Raw genomic sequence first — 17,021 nt, 5'->3', positions numbered from 1 at the left:
GAATGAGCTCTGTGGGTAGCACTGTGGCTCTGGGAAATGAACTTGCAGCTACAAGAAACTGGATTCACTTGTGTTTAAGCAGAAATGACTGTTTTTACAAGAAACACCCAAACCCACTTCTGTGTTTGTAGAAAAGCTGGAGGAGCTTGACTTTGGAGGAGGAAAAGGCACATTAAAAGCCACAAGCAACAAGTGCCTGGAGTTGGTCTTAGCTTTGGCAGGGGAAGATGATGATGAGGGATGTATTTGGAGCTCTTCTCTTCCCACCCTGTGTCCAAGGGTAGCTGGAGGATTGCCTCTGCACTTGTTACCACTTGGTGCTTAGGACTTGAGGGGCTTACTCTGCATCACCCAGGGCGAGCAGGCACACAGGGATGTAGCTAGTGTGAGGATGACCCGTTTGTGTCATGGTGGCTCCTGCTCCTGATGCTTCCCTTGAACGTTTGCGTGCTGAGGTGGGATGGACCCTGCAGCTCCAGGCATGGCTGGGAGGTGTGGGATGAGCAGGAATGTCCATCAGTGCTCCCACCTTCCTTTGCTGTGTACTGCCCTAGCTTTGTCTGCACATTGGAAGGACCTGGCTCCATCTCCAGCCTTGACGGTGCTTGGTACCGCTCAGAGCTCCTAAGCCTCCAGGGTGTTATCAGCCCAAATTCTTGGCAGTCGGGGGTTTTCCATCACTGAGGCTCTTGGGAGGGGTTCTTTCCCACCTAAGTTGGGCTGCAGCCAGTTCTTACTGGAGAAGACCTGCCCTTGGCCAGCAGCAGATGCTGGGCTATGGCTTTGATTTATAGCTCGGTATCCAGGCAGTACCATGATCCCATCAGTACCAGCTTGGCACGATGGATGGATTGGGAGCATTAGAGAAGATGGGGCTCTGCTGCTGGCACCACCCTTGGCTCTCAGGGGGGCTCCCCATGGTCTGTGGTAGAGATTTGGCATCCTCGCTGCTCCCCAGCTTGCTCCCTCCCAACAGCATCTCTGTCCCTTGTGAAGTACCCAGCCTCTCTGCAAGAGGAGCATGGCTAGGCCTGTGTGCCTCATCTGTCCCTTCCTAAAAGCCTTATTCATAGCCCCAGCTAATGCAGGGTTAAATCCATGCTTGGCAAGTCCCTGCTGATGACAGCTCTGCTGTTCCCCTGGTGGGTGACTCACAGGATGGGCATCCTCGTGATGTCCCTGGGGAGCAGACACCAAGCAGATGGGGAGGGGAGGTGAAGCAGCCCCTGTGTCACCCCACAGAGGAGCAGCACACGTCCAGAGAGAATCCCTGCTGCCATCATGCCAAGGGCAGCACCATCCCTGCTGCTCCTGTGCCCTGGGAAGCTGGTGAAGGTTTGCAGGGTGCCAGCCAGTAGCTATGGAAATGGGCTCATTGGAGCTTCCCTAAAGCTTTGCCCATCCTTCCACAAAGCCTATTTTAGGATCTTGGAAAGAATAGTGACTTAGCTGGCACCAAAGGGTGTAACCGCGATGGAGCCCTGCATCCATACTGCCTGTTGGTGGGGGAAGCATGCAGCAGGTCCTCCTGGCTTGCATGTTTGTATTTTGCCTACAAGAAACCTGGAGGGGGGCTGTTTTTTTTTCCTAGCCTATATTTAATCCTAGTCAGTATTCCAAGTGCTTTCAAAGGAGTTTGCAAACTATTGTCTTAGTGGTTGCAGAAGTGATTTTTTTTAAGCAAATCTTCCCCTGTCCACACTTGTTTCCCCCCCCATCCTGCTTCTGAGTGTCCCTGTTTCTTCTCCCATAGCCTCAGCTTAAAGTCTGGCTGCTTATCTGTCCTGCCTCTGCATTCAGAAACATCTTGGTTCTGCCAGCTCCAAAACACAGCTTCCACCCCACATCCAGCCATGCACCCCCATCCTTTCATATGTGAGAGCATTGCTCCATCCCAAGCAGACTGAGATGCAGCCAAGCTCCTGCTTTTGGGAAAGGAAATACCTTTTCATACTGGCTCATTTTGATGTATGTTCTTGTTGCTTTTGGAGAGGTGTGGGTAGAGGGGGATATTTCTCAGCTGTTTCTCCACAGAACCACATCTGTCAGGCCCTTAGCGTAAAGATTCCCATAGAATTCTACAAGTAGAGGAAGGGGATGCATCTCTGCAAATGCCAGGCACTGTGGGGCTTGTGGGTTTGTCAGTGCACAGCTGCAGTGATTGATGGCAACATTAGTTGATGCTGGATTATGAGGCAGGTCTTTATATTCATGGCTTGCACTGTGATTGACAGGAGAAATCACCTACCTATGGCTGGTTTCTGCCTTGCCTCGTGCAGTGCTTACCAAGCAGAGGTCACCTTTGGGCTGTTGAGGTGTTTCTGGGATTTTATCACAGGATTGTGATAAAACCAGGGTTGTTTTTATCACAAGCATTGCTAAAATGGGTGAAAACTTGGCCACTTGAGCTATTTCTGCAGTGATGATGCTGGACTCTTCATGCCTGTGTAGCTGTGGTGGGTTTGAACCCTGCAGCTAAGGGTTGGAGGGACCTTCCAGAGCCCATATCATGTCTGCAGGGTCTCTTTAGGGGGAGTCGGGAAGTGTTGAGTAAGTGCTTAGTAAGCATTTAGTAAGTATTTAGTAGCATTTCCAGGCCTTCATCTGCCACCTCAACAACTTGCAGTTCCAATCAGTGCTTTGCACTGATGAGGAGCAAGACCCTGCCTGTGGTGGTGGGTGCTTTGCAAAGGGGTGAGCTGGCTGGAGGGTGAACCATGCTAGCTAAGAGAGCATCTTTCCTCCTTTCCATTTTCCCCACTGCCTGTTCATTGCTTTTCCTTGCTGCTGCTGGCAGCTCCAAGCCCCCCTGTCTTACCTGCTCTGATAAGACTTGTCTCAAAGCCTGGTTTCTGTGTATTTAATGCCTGCCAAGCCCTCTCCCCTCCCAGCAGGACCTGAAATAATGCTCTTCTCAAAGGGAAAAGCATTTCCACACAACTTCTCCCTTCCCTTTTCTGGCTGGAGCCCGGTGCATCCCTTCCAGCTACCCACATTCCCAGCATACCAGTGCCAGGGGATGGTTTGGGAGGCATTTCAAGCAGGCTGGAGTATCTCCTGCTCAGGCTTTCCCCTGCGGATTTCCTCTTGCAGCATTCCAGAAAAGGGCACCAAATCCTCCAGGGCTTCTGTGCTGGAGGAGAGAGCCCCACTAGGTTAGAAACAGCCGAAGCAAGCGGTGCTTGTCTTCCTCTTCCCATCAGCTCCGTATTCCTACCTAAGGAACGTAAGTTTAGGGGCGATTTTCTGCTTGATTTAACTTTAGAGATGAGGGATTTAAGGGGGGGGGGGGGAAGGCAGAAAGGAAAAACAGCGTTGGGAGTGACACCAGCTGAGGTATTACCAGTGCTTGCATCAGCCACGGCGTTGGCAGTCCAAGTGCTGTGTGTTCTGTGGCAGTGGGAGATGGTTCAGGCTCGGCTCAGCTCTGGGATGCTGATGCAGCATTCCCCAGGGATGCTGGAAGTGCTTTTGGAAGCATTTCTAGAGGAAAAAAGGAGATAAACCCCCCTCTATTTGTGTTTTTTCCTCAAGTAAAGCAGGGCAGTTGGTGCAAGAAGGGATGTTTTTCTGCCTGGTCCATGCCTGGTTGGCTAGGATGCAGGAAAAGCCGGTCCCCATCCCAGGATATTCCAGTGTTGCAATGGGAGAGAGTGATGACCTGATTGAACATGCAAAAATCCAGGTCCTGTGGGCCTTCCACACTCGCTAACCTCTGCCCTGGGCTCCCACAGCATCTGAGTGCCTGATGGCTTTATAAATATGTATTAGAGCAATGTAACGTGTAAGTGCCCTGAAAGCTCTTGTGGAGAGAAGGACCAATTTATGAGCCTTGGGGCAACATAACCCCAAATAACTCTTACAGGTGTGAGGGCTGCTTTGTACAAGATTGTAGCCAGCAGTAGTGTTGTGCAAGACCAGGCTGTCCTTGCTCTCCAAAGCCTGTAGTGATTTGTAGGCGATGCCGTGCTTACTTACTATGAGCACCCAGGTTATCTTTATGGAGAACATGAGGATGTGAGAGCTGGGAGAAGACTCTTTAAGGGGAGACCTTAGAGCAGCTCCAGTGCCTAAAGGGGCTACAGGAAACCTGGAGAGGGGCTTTGGACAAGGGGAATGGCTTTAACCTGCCAGAACAGGGGAGATTGAGATGAGCTCTCAGGCAGGAGCTCTTCCCTGTGAGGATGCTGAGGCGCTGGCGCAGGGTGCCCAGAGAAGCTGTGGCTGCCCCATCCCTGGCAGTGTTCAAGGCCAGGTTGGACACGGGGGCTTGGAGCAACCTGCTCTAGTGGAAGGTGTCCCTGCCCGTGGCAGGGGCTGGAACTGGGTGAGCTTTGAGGTCCCTTCAACACGACCCAGTCCCGGATGTGCCGTACGGGACCCACAGGGTGGGTCCGGAGCCTTTGCTAACGCGCTGCGCTCTGTTCCTCTCCCCAGGCTGGTAGCTCGCGGTGACGCCGCGTCCCTGCAGCCGGCTCTGCCCGCGTACGGGCCATGGCTCCCTAGTGCCCCCGGCCCGGCAGCGATGGCGGCGCAGCGCATCCGAGCGGCCAACGCGGGCGCGTTGCCGCGGTGCAAGTCGGAGGGGACGCTCATCGACCTCGGCGAGGGGCTGGCCGAAACCAGCCTCTGCGATGTCAAAGGTGGGTCGGGGTCCCACGGGATGGGTGCGATGATGCCCTCTCTCCCCTATGGTCCAGGACAGAGGTGATGGGGAAGAGCATCAAGTGCTGCTGCATCCATGGGGGCGAGGATGGGCTGGGACCCAACACTAAAAGGTCCATCAGCTCGGAGAAGTGACAGCAACAAGGTGTTTGTTTTCCTCTCGACTGGAGTTGGGAGCTTGCAGGTTGCTTGAATAATCTTTCCTTCTTCCTTTTTCTGCTGTTTCTCCACCTGTATTTTACCTTACCCAGCAGAAAAGCTGTGTTCAGGGAAGAAGGGAATTACTGCTCCCCTGGCAGAAATGCATCACATGAAATAAATCCAGGTGGAAGTTAGCGTGCGCCGAGGGCCTTTAAAAGGAAACATGCACAGAAGTGATCGCTTTTGTGGGTGTAGCAAGAAGAAAGCGAACATCAAACACACTGTAAATGAAATTGTTTTGAATGCAAAAATAGGAATTACTCATATTCTCCAAGGGGTTTCCTGGCTTCAACACATCCCTGTTAACCCTGCTGCTGGTGTGCAGAGCTGTAGGGACATGGGGATGGCCACTTGTCTGATCCAGAGGGATGGGGAGACCAAAATGCCCCATCCTGCAGACAGCTCTGGCTGCAGTGCTGAGTTCATGGTGGCTTCCTACCAAGGTGGCAAAACAGTTTCAGCCCGGAGTTTATGTTATGGTGAATAAAAGTCCTCATGGCTTTGCCTGCCTGCTGCCAGGGGAAGCGGGTTAATGATGGGCTGTTTAGGATGTGTACAAACTCTTCCCTTAATATATAAAAGAGGGGCTTTGGACAAGGGATGCAGGGGCAGGACAAGGAGAATGGCTTTAACCTGCCAGAGTGATTCTGTGATTTAAGGGGTGCTGCCATTCTAGCTTTTGCCTCTAGGAGTTTAGATCCCAGCATGCCAGGTGAAATGGAGAGCTGGTAGGAAGCAACTCCTACTCCTTCAAAACTCCCTCCAACACATGTAGTGCATCATCCATCAACGGTTCAGCAGGGCAGCAGGATGCTGGTGCCTCGTACAGGAGCCACTGCATGGGGCCTTGAATTGAGGGGAGGTTTGTTGCTAAGGCAGATGACTGCATCAGGAGCATAACAAGTTGCTGCTTCTCCTGTTTTGGCTCCCACTGCTCTTCCCAGCTGCATTAGTGCCTTTAGATCATGAACCCTTTAGGAAGAGGAACATGGATGTATCAGAAGCACCAGAGGGAGAAGGAGGTTTGAGAGGTTGTAAAACTACCTTATTTCACTCCTTGAAACAGAGGGGATTCTGACCTGAAATAAATGATTACAAGTAAGATGTGATTCTTGTGCATTGCTTACAATGCTGTTTTCTCCTTGGCTTTGCAGTGCCTTCTCCTAGTGCCTTGCTGATCGACAATCCCACATGCTTTGGAAACGCGAAGGAAGTGATAGCAATCAAAGATTACTGCCCAACTAATTTCACCACTTTAAAGTTCTCCAAGGGGGACCACCTTTATGTCTTAGACACATCAGGAGGGGAGTGGTGGTATGCTCACAACACCACCGAAATGGGTTACATCCCTTCCTCCTACGTCCAGCCTGTAAACTACCGCAACTCTTCCTTAACAGACAGCGGGATGATAGACAATCTACTGGAGAGCCCTGATGAGGGGGTCAAGGAGTTAGACCTGCTTGGAGAGTGGACTGATGTGAGAAGGAACTCTGGAAAACCCTATAGTAACAACCCGTTCTTGAATGGTGTCCAGACAAACCCGTTTCTGAATGGGAATCTGCAGACAGTGCCCAGCTCGGACAGAGAATCCAACTCCAACGTCACTGTTGACTTGCTGCTCTTTGACACGGGGACCCCTGCTTCAGCTGCTTCCAGTTTGGCTGCTAATAGCAGCCTGGGTAACATCTTTGATGAGTTTCCCTCTACAACCAGGCTGGATCTGGAGCAGCCTGTGAAAAGGGATAATCCCTTCTTCAGGAGTAAGCGCTCCTATAGCTTGTCCGAACTGTCCGTTCTTCAGGCCAAGTCGGATGCTCCAGCATCATCAGGGTTCTTCAGCGGTCTGAAGTCTCCCACCCCTGAGCAGTTCCAGAGCCGGGAGGACTTTAGGACAGCGTGGTTGAACCACAGGAAGCTGGCTCGGTCTTGCCATGACTTGGATTTGCTTGGTCAGAATCCTGGCTGGGGTCAGACGCAACCGGTGGAGACCAACATTGTCTGCAAGCTGGATAGCTCTGGTGGGGCTGTTCAGCTTCCAGACACCAACATCAGCATCCGTGTGCCTGAAGGCCACGTGTGCCCTGGGGAAACGCAGCAGATCTCCATGAAGGCAATGCTGGATCCACCGCTGGAGCTGAACAGTGACAAATGCAGCACCATCAGCCCGGTCCTGCAGATCAAACTGAGCAACATGGAGGTGAAAACCTTCATCATCCTGGAGATGAAAGTGTCAGCAGAGGTCAAGAACGACATCATGAGCAAGAGCTTGGTAGGACTGCAGTGCCTGCGGAGTGACATGAAAGAGGGGCCATACACACCGATGCAGCTGAGCTACTCCTATGGGGACACAATCCAGGTGCAGCTGGAGAACCTGGAGCCTTGCATGTACATCGCAGCCGTAGCCCAGGGGCAGAACATCCTTTACCCTTACACCGTTTGGGATTACATCAGCAAGAAGATCACGGTTGGTGTCTATGGCCCAAAACACATTCACCCCTCCTTCAAAACTGTCGTGGCCATGTTTGGGCACGAGTGTGCACCTAAGACTCTCCTGGTGAATGAGGTCACAAGACAGTCCCACAGCCCAGCTCCTGTTGCCCTCCAGCTCTGGGGGAAGCATCAGTTTGCTCTGTCCCGGCCTCAGGACCTCAAGCTCTGCATGTTCTCCAACATGACCAACTACGAGGTGAAAGCTAGCGAGCAAGCCAAGATCGTGCGGGGCTTCCAGATGAAGCTGGGCAAGGTCAGCCGCCTCATCTTCCCCATTGCATCCCTTGATCCCAACGAGCTCTCGGACTTCACACTAAGGATACAGGTCAAGGATGACAAGGATGCCATTTTGACCCAGTTCTGCGTCCAGACCCCGCAGCCACCTCCAAAAAGTGCCATCAAACCAATGGGGCAGAGGCGGTTCCTCAAGAAGAGTGAGGTTGGGAAGATCATCCTTTCACCTCTGGCTGCCACCACCAAGTATCCGGTTTTTCAGGACCGGCCAGTGTTGAGCCTGAAGTACGGCAAGCTGCTGAAGACGGTGGTAAGGCAAAGCAAGAACCACTATTTGCTGGAGTACAAGAAAGGAGATGTCATAGCCCTCCTCAGTGAGGAGAAGATCAGGTTGAAAGGGCAGCTGTGGACCAAAGAATGGTACATTGGCTACTACCAGGGGAAAATAGGTCTTGTACACACCAAAAACGTGCTCGTGGTTGGGAAGGTCAAGCCCAGCTACTTCTCTGGGCCAGATCTGACCACCAGCCTATTGCTTGAGCAGATCCTGAGGCCGTGCAAGTTCCTGACCTACATCTATGCCTCTGTGAGGACTCTGCTCATGGAGAACCTCAGTAGCTGGAGGTCTTTTGCCGATGCCCTGGGGTACTTGAACTTGCCGCTCACCTTCTTCTGCCGAGCGGAGCTGGACAGTGAGCCGGAGCGAGTGGCCTCTGTGTTGGAGAAGCTGAAGGAAGACTGCAACAACAGCGAGAACAAGGAGAGGAAGTCTTTCCAGAAGGAGCTGATGACGGTGAGTCTGGGGTCTGATGAGGGGGTCTCAATTCCCTGCTGGGGGACATGGACGTTGCCTCAGTCTATAGGAAATCAAGTCCATCTCTAAGGTCTTCCACAGCCAGGTGGAAGTTCAACCCTGTCGCTGTGCGTGTTGGTGGGCTGCTGCTTTAATGGCAGTAGATGGGGCTTGTGCTGGTGAAATGCCATGGGGGGACATGTTGTCTGAGGGCAGGCAACAGGCTCGCTTTGGAAGGAAGCTTATCTGAAGCCCCTCAAGATCAAGGTGATTTTTGGTCCCATGTCTGCTTGACTGATCCCCTTCAATGATGGATGCTTGTAGGAGTCACTCAGGAGCTGGTGGTTTCCTCAGTCCCTGTCTCAAAGTGTGCATCAGTAAAGGCAATACTAGTGGAAAAGCTGTCTTCACTTGGGATCTGAATTTAACAGGCAATTTAGGTGATCTTATGTTTGGAAGTCAGCTTGGTTTTGGGCAACTAAAGTAGTAACTTGTGGATGATCTATTAGTTGACATACATTCTCATAAACCATACTGAGTAATTGAATGTAATGAGTAAAGTCATCAAAACTGAAGCCATTTGTGAACTGACAAAGGAGCTGTGTCACTTGATGAGCATTTGGTTCCAAGGTGTATGCCTGGCTCTAGTGGCCAGCTGCGAGAGAGCAGGAGGTTTAGAGTTGAAATCCTTCCCAGAAAGGGTTGTCAAGCACTCCCCCATCTCTTTTTGGGTGGCAGCTAAACCCAAGGTACCTCTGAGCTGGGATGCTTTATATCCAGCTGTGGCTCATGTTTGCAGACTGAAATGCATGGCTCACTTCTGTCCTGAAAAGCATTTGGGGAAATGCTGCCTCTGAGTATTTCTAGGATGCATTAGGAAATCTCTTACAAGAAATCATCTTCATGATCTTTTCTAGCATTTTAGAGAAAGTGAGCCAAAGAAAATACAGGATAAAATGGTCTGGAAAAGATTTGCAGCTCTCCTCTAAAAAGGCTGTCCTGTAGAAGCAGGATAACTGAGTTATAGGGAATCGTGTGGTTTAAGATGGCAATTGATTAAGGAATAGCAACGGCTTCACTTGGCGACAGTGGGTGCAGGCAGCAGCAGTAAAATGAAGTTGTGAGAAGGCAGCCTGGGTAAGGAGGACTGGGCCCCTCACTACAAGAGAGACACTGAGGTGCTGGAGCAGGGCCAGAGAAGGGCAACGGAGCTGGTGCAGGGCCTGGAGCACAAGTGTGATGGGGAACGGCTGAGGGACCTGGGGGGTTCAGTCTGGAGAAGAGAAGGCTCAGGGGGGACCTTATCGCTCCCTACAACTGCCTGACAGGAGGATGGAGCCAGGAGGGGCTGGGCTCTGCTCCCAAGGAACAAGGGATGGGACAAGAGGAAACGGCCTCAAGCTGCACCAGGGGAGGTTTAGATGGAGCTGAGGAACAATTCCTTCCCCACAGGGTGCTCAGGCATTGGAACAGGCTGCCCAGGGCAGGGCTGGAGTCACCGTCCCTGCAAGTGTTCACACACCTCAGTGCCATGGGTTAGTGGTGGCCTTGGCAGTTCTGAGGGACGGTTGGACTGGATGAGCTTAAAGGGCTTTTCACCTGGTTGATTCCATGATTCTATTTCATTTCCCAAAATTCCCTTAAATATAATGGGGAAATCTGAGGCTGGAGTGTGAGGTGTATATACCCCTGTATATAGGTGAGAGTATATAGCCCATCAATAGTCATGGAAGTATTTTCCAGCAAGTTCCCCATGCCTGGGTACCACTCTGTGGCCCGTGGGACTTTCAGGTGCCAGGTCATGCCACCACTGCTGCTTCTGTTGAGGGTTCCTAGGGCCATCATATGTGGTTGTCTGTCTCCTTTCTGGGGCCATCCAAGAGAGGAGAATACCCACTGAGGTAGTCAAGGCTGGTGTCTGACCCCATGATTTCCCTAAGGGAGGGTTTGCTCCTTTAATCATTAGCCTGAGTGAACAATGAGATGAAATCTGTGCTCCTCTTGCTGGATGCTCTCAAAAGCTTTATGCTGTTTGCCTTACCTGTAAGCATTCCTTTTAATCTATTCCCTTTGTCTCCAGGGCTCCCAGACTGTCTGTAGGTCATGGAAAATCTGTGTCAGACCTCAGTGGGGAGAATAAGGAGAAGATAAAGCTCTTTGGGTACTCAGAGAGCAGCTTCTTCAAGGGGAGGGCTGTAAGCTGCAGGAAAACATCCTGCTCCCCGAGGGATGCCGGGAGTGCAGAGCTCTAGAGCAGGATTTATTTCCCTTGTTTGAATGGAGGCTAATCCTGAGTGTTGGCTTTGTTTGCTCTTCTTTGTGGGTCTGAGCCTGTCCATCAAGGGTGAGCTCCCTTTCTGGTGGAAGATGCTGCTGCTTCTAAACCCCATTGGTGCTGTCAAATTCTCCTTAACTTGGGGAGAAACGCAAGGTATTTTATTGTGTTTAAATCCGATTTGATTTGTAACAAAGGGACTTGCTTTCCGATGGCTGCTGGCAAGAACTGGTTGCACTAAGCTCTCATCTGACCATTGCTTGTCTCATCTCAAAGGGACTGTGAAGGGTGAAGCAGTCAGAGGAGGCTTATCTCCCTTGAGTGTTGAGTACACAGAACTGCAGTGGCAGAGCCATGCACCAGCTGCCAAGCATGGAAAAGCCTGATGATGGTGACTAGTTAATAAGTGACCTGCTTTTAATCATTACTGGTTTTAATCAAGCACCAGCAGTGCTTTGTGGAGGTAACTGGGGGAATGTTGCTCAGATGTTAGCCTGGGCACTGATGCAAGAAGAAGCTGGGCCACCAGTACCTGACCATGCAGTGACTGCACTACCTGGTCCTTCAGATGGACCTGTGATGAGACAGAACAATTCTCTCTTTCTCTGCGTGTGTGTATAGAACCACTCATTTATCATCACTTTCCATCAGATGCTGCTGTTGGGAAAAATATGGGTCTTCTGGGAATGGTGTTGGGCATGTCAGCAGGGAGCTGTAGAAATCAGGAGTTTTTCTTCTTCAGGCTACTTTTAAAGGTCATAGAGAAGATGATGTCGGGATCTTTTTCTCCCCGTTGTTTTCTGTCATTTGCTCTGCATGCTGCTTGCCTTGTACTGAAAGATAATGCTTGTCCCTGGTGTGTGCAGGTCCCAGAGAGCTGCAGGTGACCTTAAGCAGGGTGTCCATTGCTTGAACCTTGTGTTGGCACAGCAGAGCATGCCGGACCAAGGTTGCTTATGTTGGACCCCTCTTACTCCTCAGTCCTAAAGCAATCAGCTGGCTAATGGTAGTCCTTGTGCTGGATTTGAGTCCTGAGGGAGACTGACTCCTGCCCTTCTTCTGACTTCATGGGAACAAATCCCCATCACATGTATAGATCCTGGATGCTGCTTCCCTAAGGAGCCACGCTGCACCGTGCTGAAGACCCGAAAGAATTGGTGTTTAAGATCATGTATAGTGCAGTATTTTGCACTTGACTGGTGATTTTAAGGGTGCTTCAGCCAAAAGAAGGGAGTGAAAGAGATGTTTAATGCCTAAAGTAAGGGTTATTTTGGGGGGTGCTTGCACACAGCCAACTCCTGTATCCCAGAGAGAATGATGGAGATGGAAGCCTGTGCATGACCATCCTCTCCCCAGTGGGACTCACCAGCTGCTAGGGTTTATAGAGCCTTTCTCCCTATGTCTGGTGAGGTTCCAGGTGGGAGCTGTGTTGTGGTGCCAGCCTAGGCACGGCACCTGCTGATGTGGGAGTGGACCATGAAGGTTGTAGTGATGGGCACAGGCAGGAGCTGGCCATGTATCTATAGGCAGTGTATGGAGTTTCCTTTACCTACTAGCCTGGCTTGCTTTCTTCCAGGTGCTGGTTTCCATTATTAGAGGATGGGAAATGGGATTCTGCATTTCAGAGCTGGGATGCAAATCCAGCCTCCCTTGGATGCCTTTTAAGTAGAGGCACTTCTATGCTGCTTTGAACTGGGATTTGAATATCAAACCACCTGCTTTACTTACCTGTCCGGTGGAGCTGGCTTGGAGCCCTTCTGAGGTTAATAAATGCTTTGGAGGGTGTTGGTGAGGCACAGCCCAGGTCACACCTCTGCAGGGAGCATGGCTGGGCACCAAGGGGTGGGAATGGGGTGGCTGTAGCCCTGTTACTTCCAGTCAGGGCTTGCAGGAGAGCCCCATGGCTGCCCACATTCCATGGGGTTCTATGACAGGGGGAGTAAGTTCTACCCAGGCTAAAAAGGCTGTGTTGCTGTTACCACTACCCTTTGGCTCAGACCTTAGTGGCTTTGTCTCCTCCTTGCACCCCATCCCCACGTGTCTTTGGTGCTCTTCCCATCTCGCATCACCTCTGCCCATTCTCCTGAATGTTTTCCCCAGCCCATAATGTGCATGCTGAGCCTCCCCAGCTCAAATAACGGGACAAAGCACAGGAAGGAGGTGGTTGTGGGCATCAGTAGGTTTCAGAGTTAACACTCACACTGCAGGGTGGGGAACGACCATCTCCTCCAGAACTGCTGCTTTGGGTAATTAGTGTCCCCAGCTGCTTTGCTTGGTGCTGTTCTCTTGTTTATATTGAGCAGCAGAAGAAACAAGAGAATCTGTGTCCTGTAGCTTTATCCTTAACCCCAGTGGTGCACTTGGCTCTTGGTGGTGGGCTCTTCTGATGCCTCAGACCTGCTCAGCCTCTGGCAAGAGGTGGGAGTCGTCCATCCACCTGGAAAGGCAGTTTTGAGGATGCTAAATCTTGCCCTTCCTTAGGATCATCTGGATCCTCTGCCTGCAGAGGAGAGGGTGATGGATCCATGGTTTGGGTGGTGAGGAAGCGCTGCTGCATAGGAAGTTCTGGCACACAGGTGTGAGATCTAAATGCTGCTTAATGCCCTTAAAGAACGATGCTCTTTGAAATGCATTTTCCTTGCTTGCTTAACAAGAGGGTTTGTTACTTCAGCTCACACAGGAAACCAGTGTAAGCACTTTGGAGGAGCAAACAAGCGCTGGGCTGCAGCTGTAATTAGAATGGAGCCCAACTTTAAGCTGGAAGCAGATAAGGGAAAAATCAACGTGCATTTGCCTTGCAAATTGCTGGAGTGCTTTCAGATGTTCCCATCTTCCACCAAATATCCCTGTGAGGATTTAACCCTTCTGCCCCAGAGCCAGACCTGCTGGGGTTTGCCCATAGCTCCATGGTGAAGGTATGAGTGGTGTTCCCAACAGGAACCAGCGTGGTTCCTTGGTGCTAGGCATCCCTTGCGGGGCTGTCCCCTGCATCCCTGAGCTGTGCTTTGCCCTTATGGAAGGGACACGTTGGAACACTGATGGGTGTGTTCACCCATCCTGAGTACACTGGTCCCATGACTCCAGATCTGGCTGTAGGAAAACAAGGAGGTATTCAGCAAATGAGCACCCAGGGCATGGTTTGGGATCTCTCTGCTTGATTGCCTTTAAAAAGGGGGATGCCATTTCCTTAATCCAAAACGCCTTTCTGTAGCCACTTGAGGCTCGGGCTGGGATTTGCTCTGCTGAGGCTGTTGTGGTCCACAGGCTCTGGCAAAGGATGGGGGAACCCTGGTGAGTGGGCTATTGATTGTGTTGGTCAGATCTTGTCCTCTGGGAATTGCTACTTAAACCTTTCCTTTCCTGGGCTGCATTTTGTGGTTTCTCCTATTTCACTTGGAGCAGATCTCCTGATGTTAATGGTTAACTCCTGTCCTCGAGATAGGAGCTCTTACCCTCAAGATAAGGCTGCTTTGTCATTTCTTTCCCCAGCTAAGACATTGCCAGCTGGAAAACCAGGGCTGCTGCTGTTCCTCTTCCCCCACTTTTTCCAAACCATGCAGAAAAATCTCAGCTTTTAGGTCCATAAATGATGGAGAAGGAGGAAGATTCTGAACTGGCATGGGGAGGCAGAGGAGCAGTGAGAAGAGCAAGAACATCCCAAGCCAAGCCATGGTCCTGTACTGCTCTTAACTGGCCCTTTGCCTGGGTCTCACCCCAGCTCATCTCCTCCCAAGGCTGATCATAGTGTAGAATCCCAGACTGGTTTGGGTTGGAAGGGATCTTAAAGCTCATCCAGTTCCAACCCCCTGTGATACCTTCCACTAGACCGGGTTGCTCCAAGCCCCAGTTTCCTCAGCCTGGACCTTTGTCCAGGTCCCATCCCGAAGTGTTCTGGTTGGCTCCTACCCACTGATGAACTGATGATGCTCTTCTGTGCTTGGGGAGGGAAGCTGCATGGACTGTGCTGGATTAATTACATTGATTAAAGGCATCTGTTCCTCTTAGCCCCTGGGATGCTTTAAACGGCTTATGGTGGCGCCTGAACATCTGGAGGGGTTGCCTAGAAAATGAGGCTGGGGTATGGTGCTCCATTCCATAAATGGGATTACCCTTCTGAGGAGCCTGGTGGCCTCATTTCACCAGCTGCTGCTCCAAAGGGGGTGGGAGGCTTTAGAGTGGCTTCTCAATGGACTTCTTCCCTGCGTGGTTCCTTTCCTATTCCCGCTTTCCTTGACTCTCTCAGTTGGTTCTCACCCCTGTCCTTCAGGCCCTGCTGAAGATGGACTGCCAGGGGCTGGTGGTGCGGCTCATCCAGGACTTTGTGCTGCTCACCACAGCTGTAGAGGTGGCCCAGCGCTGGAGGGAGCTGGCCGAGAAGCTCACCAAGGTCTCCAAGCAGCAGATGGATGCCTACGAGGCCCCGCACCGGGACAAGACAGGAACAGTGGACAGCGAGGTGAGAGCAGTGGAGCTTGGTCTCCATCCTTGGGTTGCAGGTACCTTCAGAGCGTGTTCTACTGGAGCACCTTTGGGGGATAAGAGGGATTTGGGGATGGTGGAGAAGTTTTTGGGTATTCCTAGGAATGTGCTTGTTCTGGGATGGGAGTGCATAGGGTATGCATTGGATGATGCTTTCCAGCCTGCCTCTGCTCTGATCTACTCCCTCTCTGCCCTATGTCCCTGGAAGTGCTCACAAACCATGTGGACAAGGCTGTCAGTGACATAGGTTAGTGGTGGCCATGGCTGGACTTGATGATCTTAAAGGTCTTTTCCAACGCGGTTGAGTCTCTGGTTCTCTGACCACAGGCCATGTGGAAGCCAGCGTACGACTTCCTTCTCACCTGGAGCAGCCAGATGGGCGACAGCTATCGCGACGTGATCCAGGAGCTGCACACCGGGCTGGACAAGATGAAGAACCCCATCACCAAGCGCTGGAAGCACCTCACTGGCACCCTGATCCTCGTCAACTCCTTGGACATGCTGCGAGCAGCTGCCTTCAGCCCACAGGACCATGAGGACTTTGCCATCTAGGTCCTGCAGCGCTGGTTTTGTCTGTATCTCCTTTGCTGGGGTGTTTATCCTGTGCTTTCCCCCCCTTCTTTTTTTAAGCAGTTGACTAAAAAGAGATGGAGGTTGTCCCTCTTCTTGGGCTTTAAGAGGCCAAAGTTTCTAAGTTCTCCACCAGGATTGGGAATCAGCAGGAAACATCCCTCCTTGATGGGAAGGCATCCAGCAGGGAACAGTTTTTCCTATGGCATTGCTACCACTTCTTTCTTACTAAAGAACTTCCAAGGGGGGGAGGGACATGAGAGAGATCCCATTTTTTAGGCATTTACAAATAAAAGTCTACTTTTTGTAACAAGCAGGAAAGGTTGGAACCAGTTTTGGGGGGGGGGTGTGTGTGTGCTGTGTCTGGCTTTTACACTGTAGAAACCCCTTTTAAAGTGTTTTGGAGCTGAATGTGAGGCATGTAAATGTGTCTTTTGAAGAGACAGCACAGTCAATGCCCAGTAAAGCACGATTGGAGCTCAGGATGTCCTCAGCCCAACAGCATCTTTCACCAAAAAGGGTTTATTTCAACAGAGAATGTTTAAATGCTCACACACCATGTAGATGAGGCCCTCAGTGCCATGGGTTAGTGGTGGCCTTGGCAGTGCTGGGGAATGGTTGGACTGGATGAGCTTAAAGGGCTTTTCCAACCTGGTTGATCTGTGATTCTCTGATTTCAGGTTTTGTTTTCAATTTCATTGATTTCTGTTTGATTTGCATGTCTGCAAATCCATGTTTTCTTACGGCAGGGGTTGGAACTGGATGATCTTAAAGTCCTTTCCAACCCAAACCAGTCTGGGATTCAGGGATGCTCTGGCCATGTTCCTCTTTGCTCCTACCTGGTCTGGGAAAGAAGGGCATCAGTCTCTGATTTAGGCTGACTGACTCCCTCTTAGCACTTCAACTTCCAAGGAAGGATTTGGCTGCTTTTTCCCCTTGGGCCAATGAAAGGAGCCAACTCAGTCAGCACCAGTCCCCTTGCAAGTGCATTCACACCACTTCCTCCTCTGCTTCAGCCAGCACAACGGAACAATCATCTCACAGCAGCTCAGCATTAATGACTGAAGATGATGTGTTAGAAGGGGAGAGGGAAGGAAAGTCACCTCTGGGTTATCAGTGTCTGTACAGAAGAGCTGGTTTATCCATGAGGTTTGCTTTGACCTCACCAGCGCTCGGTGTCTGCACATCAAGCTCAGTTTGCAATGAAAACCAGCGTCTGATTAAAAGCCCTGGAGCTCTGTGGGCATCTATTTCCATCCCTAGAAATCCCCACTGAAAAGCAATTGCTTTGCTTCCTTTCCAGCTCTTAATTAA

At 51.1% G+C, this 17,021-nt stretch overlaps 1 protein-coding gene across 2 annotated transcripts; it reads left to right on the top strand.

The window, feature by feature from the left end:
- Positions 1-3,136: 3,136 nt before the first annotated feature.
- Positions 3,137-16,020, top strand: SH3BP4 (SH3 domain binding protein 4). 2 transcript variants are annotated; one of them, XM_061460102.1, is made up of 5 exons: positions 3,137-3,226; positions 4,438-4,643; positions 6,021-8,383; positions 14,926-15,114; positions 15,465-16,020. In XM_061460102.1, exons 2-5 carry the CDS (start codon positions 4,526-4,528, stop codon positions 15,687-15,689), a joined length of 2,895 nt encoding a protein of 964 aa, XP_061316086.1. In that variant the 5' UTR covers positions 3,137-3,226; positions 4,438-4,525; the 3' UTR covers positions 15,690-16,020. The 2 variants fall into 2 exon arrangements, with proteins under 2 accessions (XP_061316086.1, XP_061316078.1); XM_061460094.1 differs by lacking the exon at positions 3,137-3,226 and having other exon boundaries at positions 4,401-4,643.
- Positions 16,021-17,021: the final 1,001 nt, after the last annotated feature.

Source organism: Pezoporus flaviventris, unplaced genomic scaffold (assembly GCF_033815535.1).
Source record: "Pezoporus flaviventris isolate CSIRO_AGI_PZ_B2104156 unplaced genomic scaffold, CSIRO_AGI_Pfla_v1 ptg000001l, whole genome shotgun sequence".
In the NCBI taxonomy this organism is placed as follows: Eukaryota; Metazoa; Chordata; class Aves; order Psittaciformes; family Psittacidae; genus Pezoporus; species Pezoporus flaviventris.
The sequence above is the reverse complement of the archived record's forward strand: the minus strand, read 5'-3'. Positions and strand labels throughout refer to the sequence as shown.

Coding starts and splice junctions, on each gene's coding strand:
- SH3BP4 (XM_061460102.1), top strand. CDS start 4,526: ATGGCGGCGCAGCGCATCCGAGCGGCCAACGCGGGCGCGTTGCCGCGG. Junction 8,384..14,925: donor TCCAGAAGGAGCTGATGACG/GTGAGTCTGGGG, acceptor CCTGTCCTTCAG/GCCCTGCTGAAGATGGACTG. Junction 15,115..15,464: donor CAGGAACAGTGGACAGCGAG/GTGAGAGCAGTG, acceptor CTCTGACCACAG/GCCATGTGGAAGCCAGCGTA.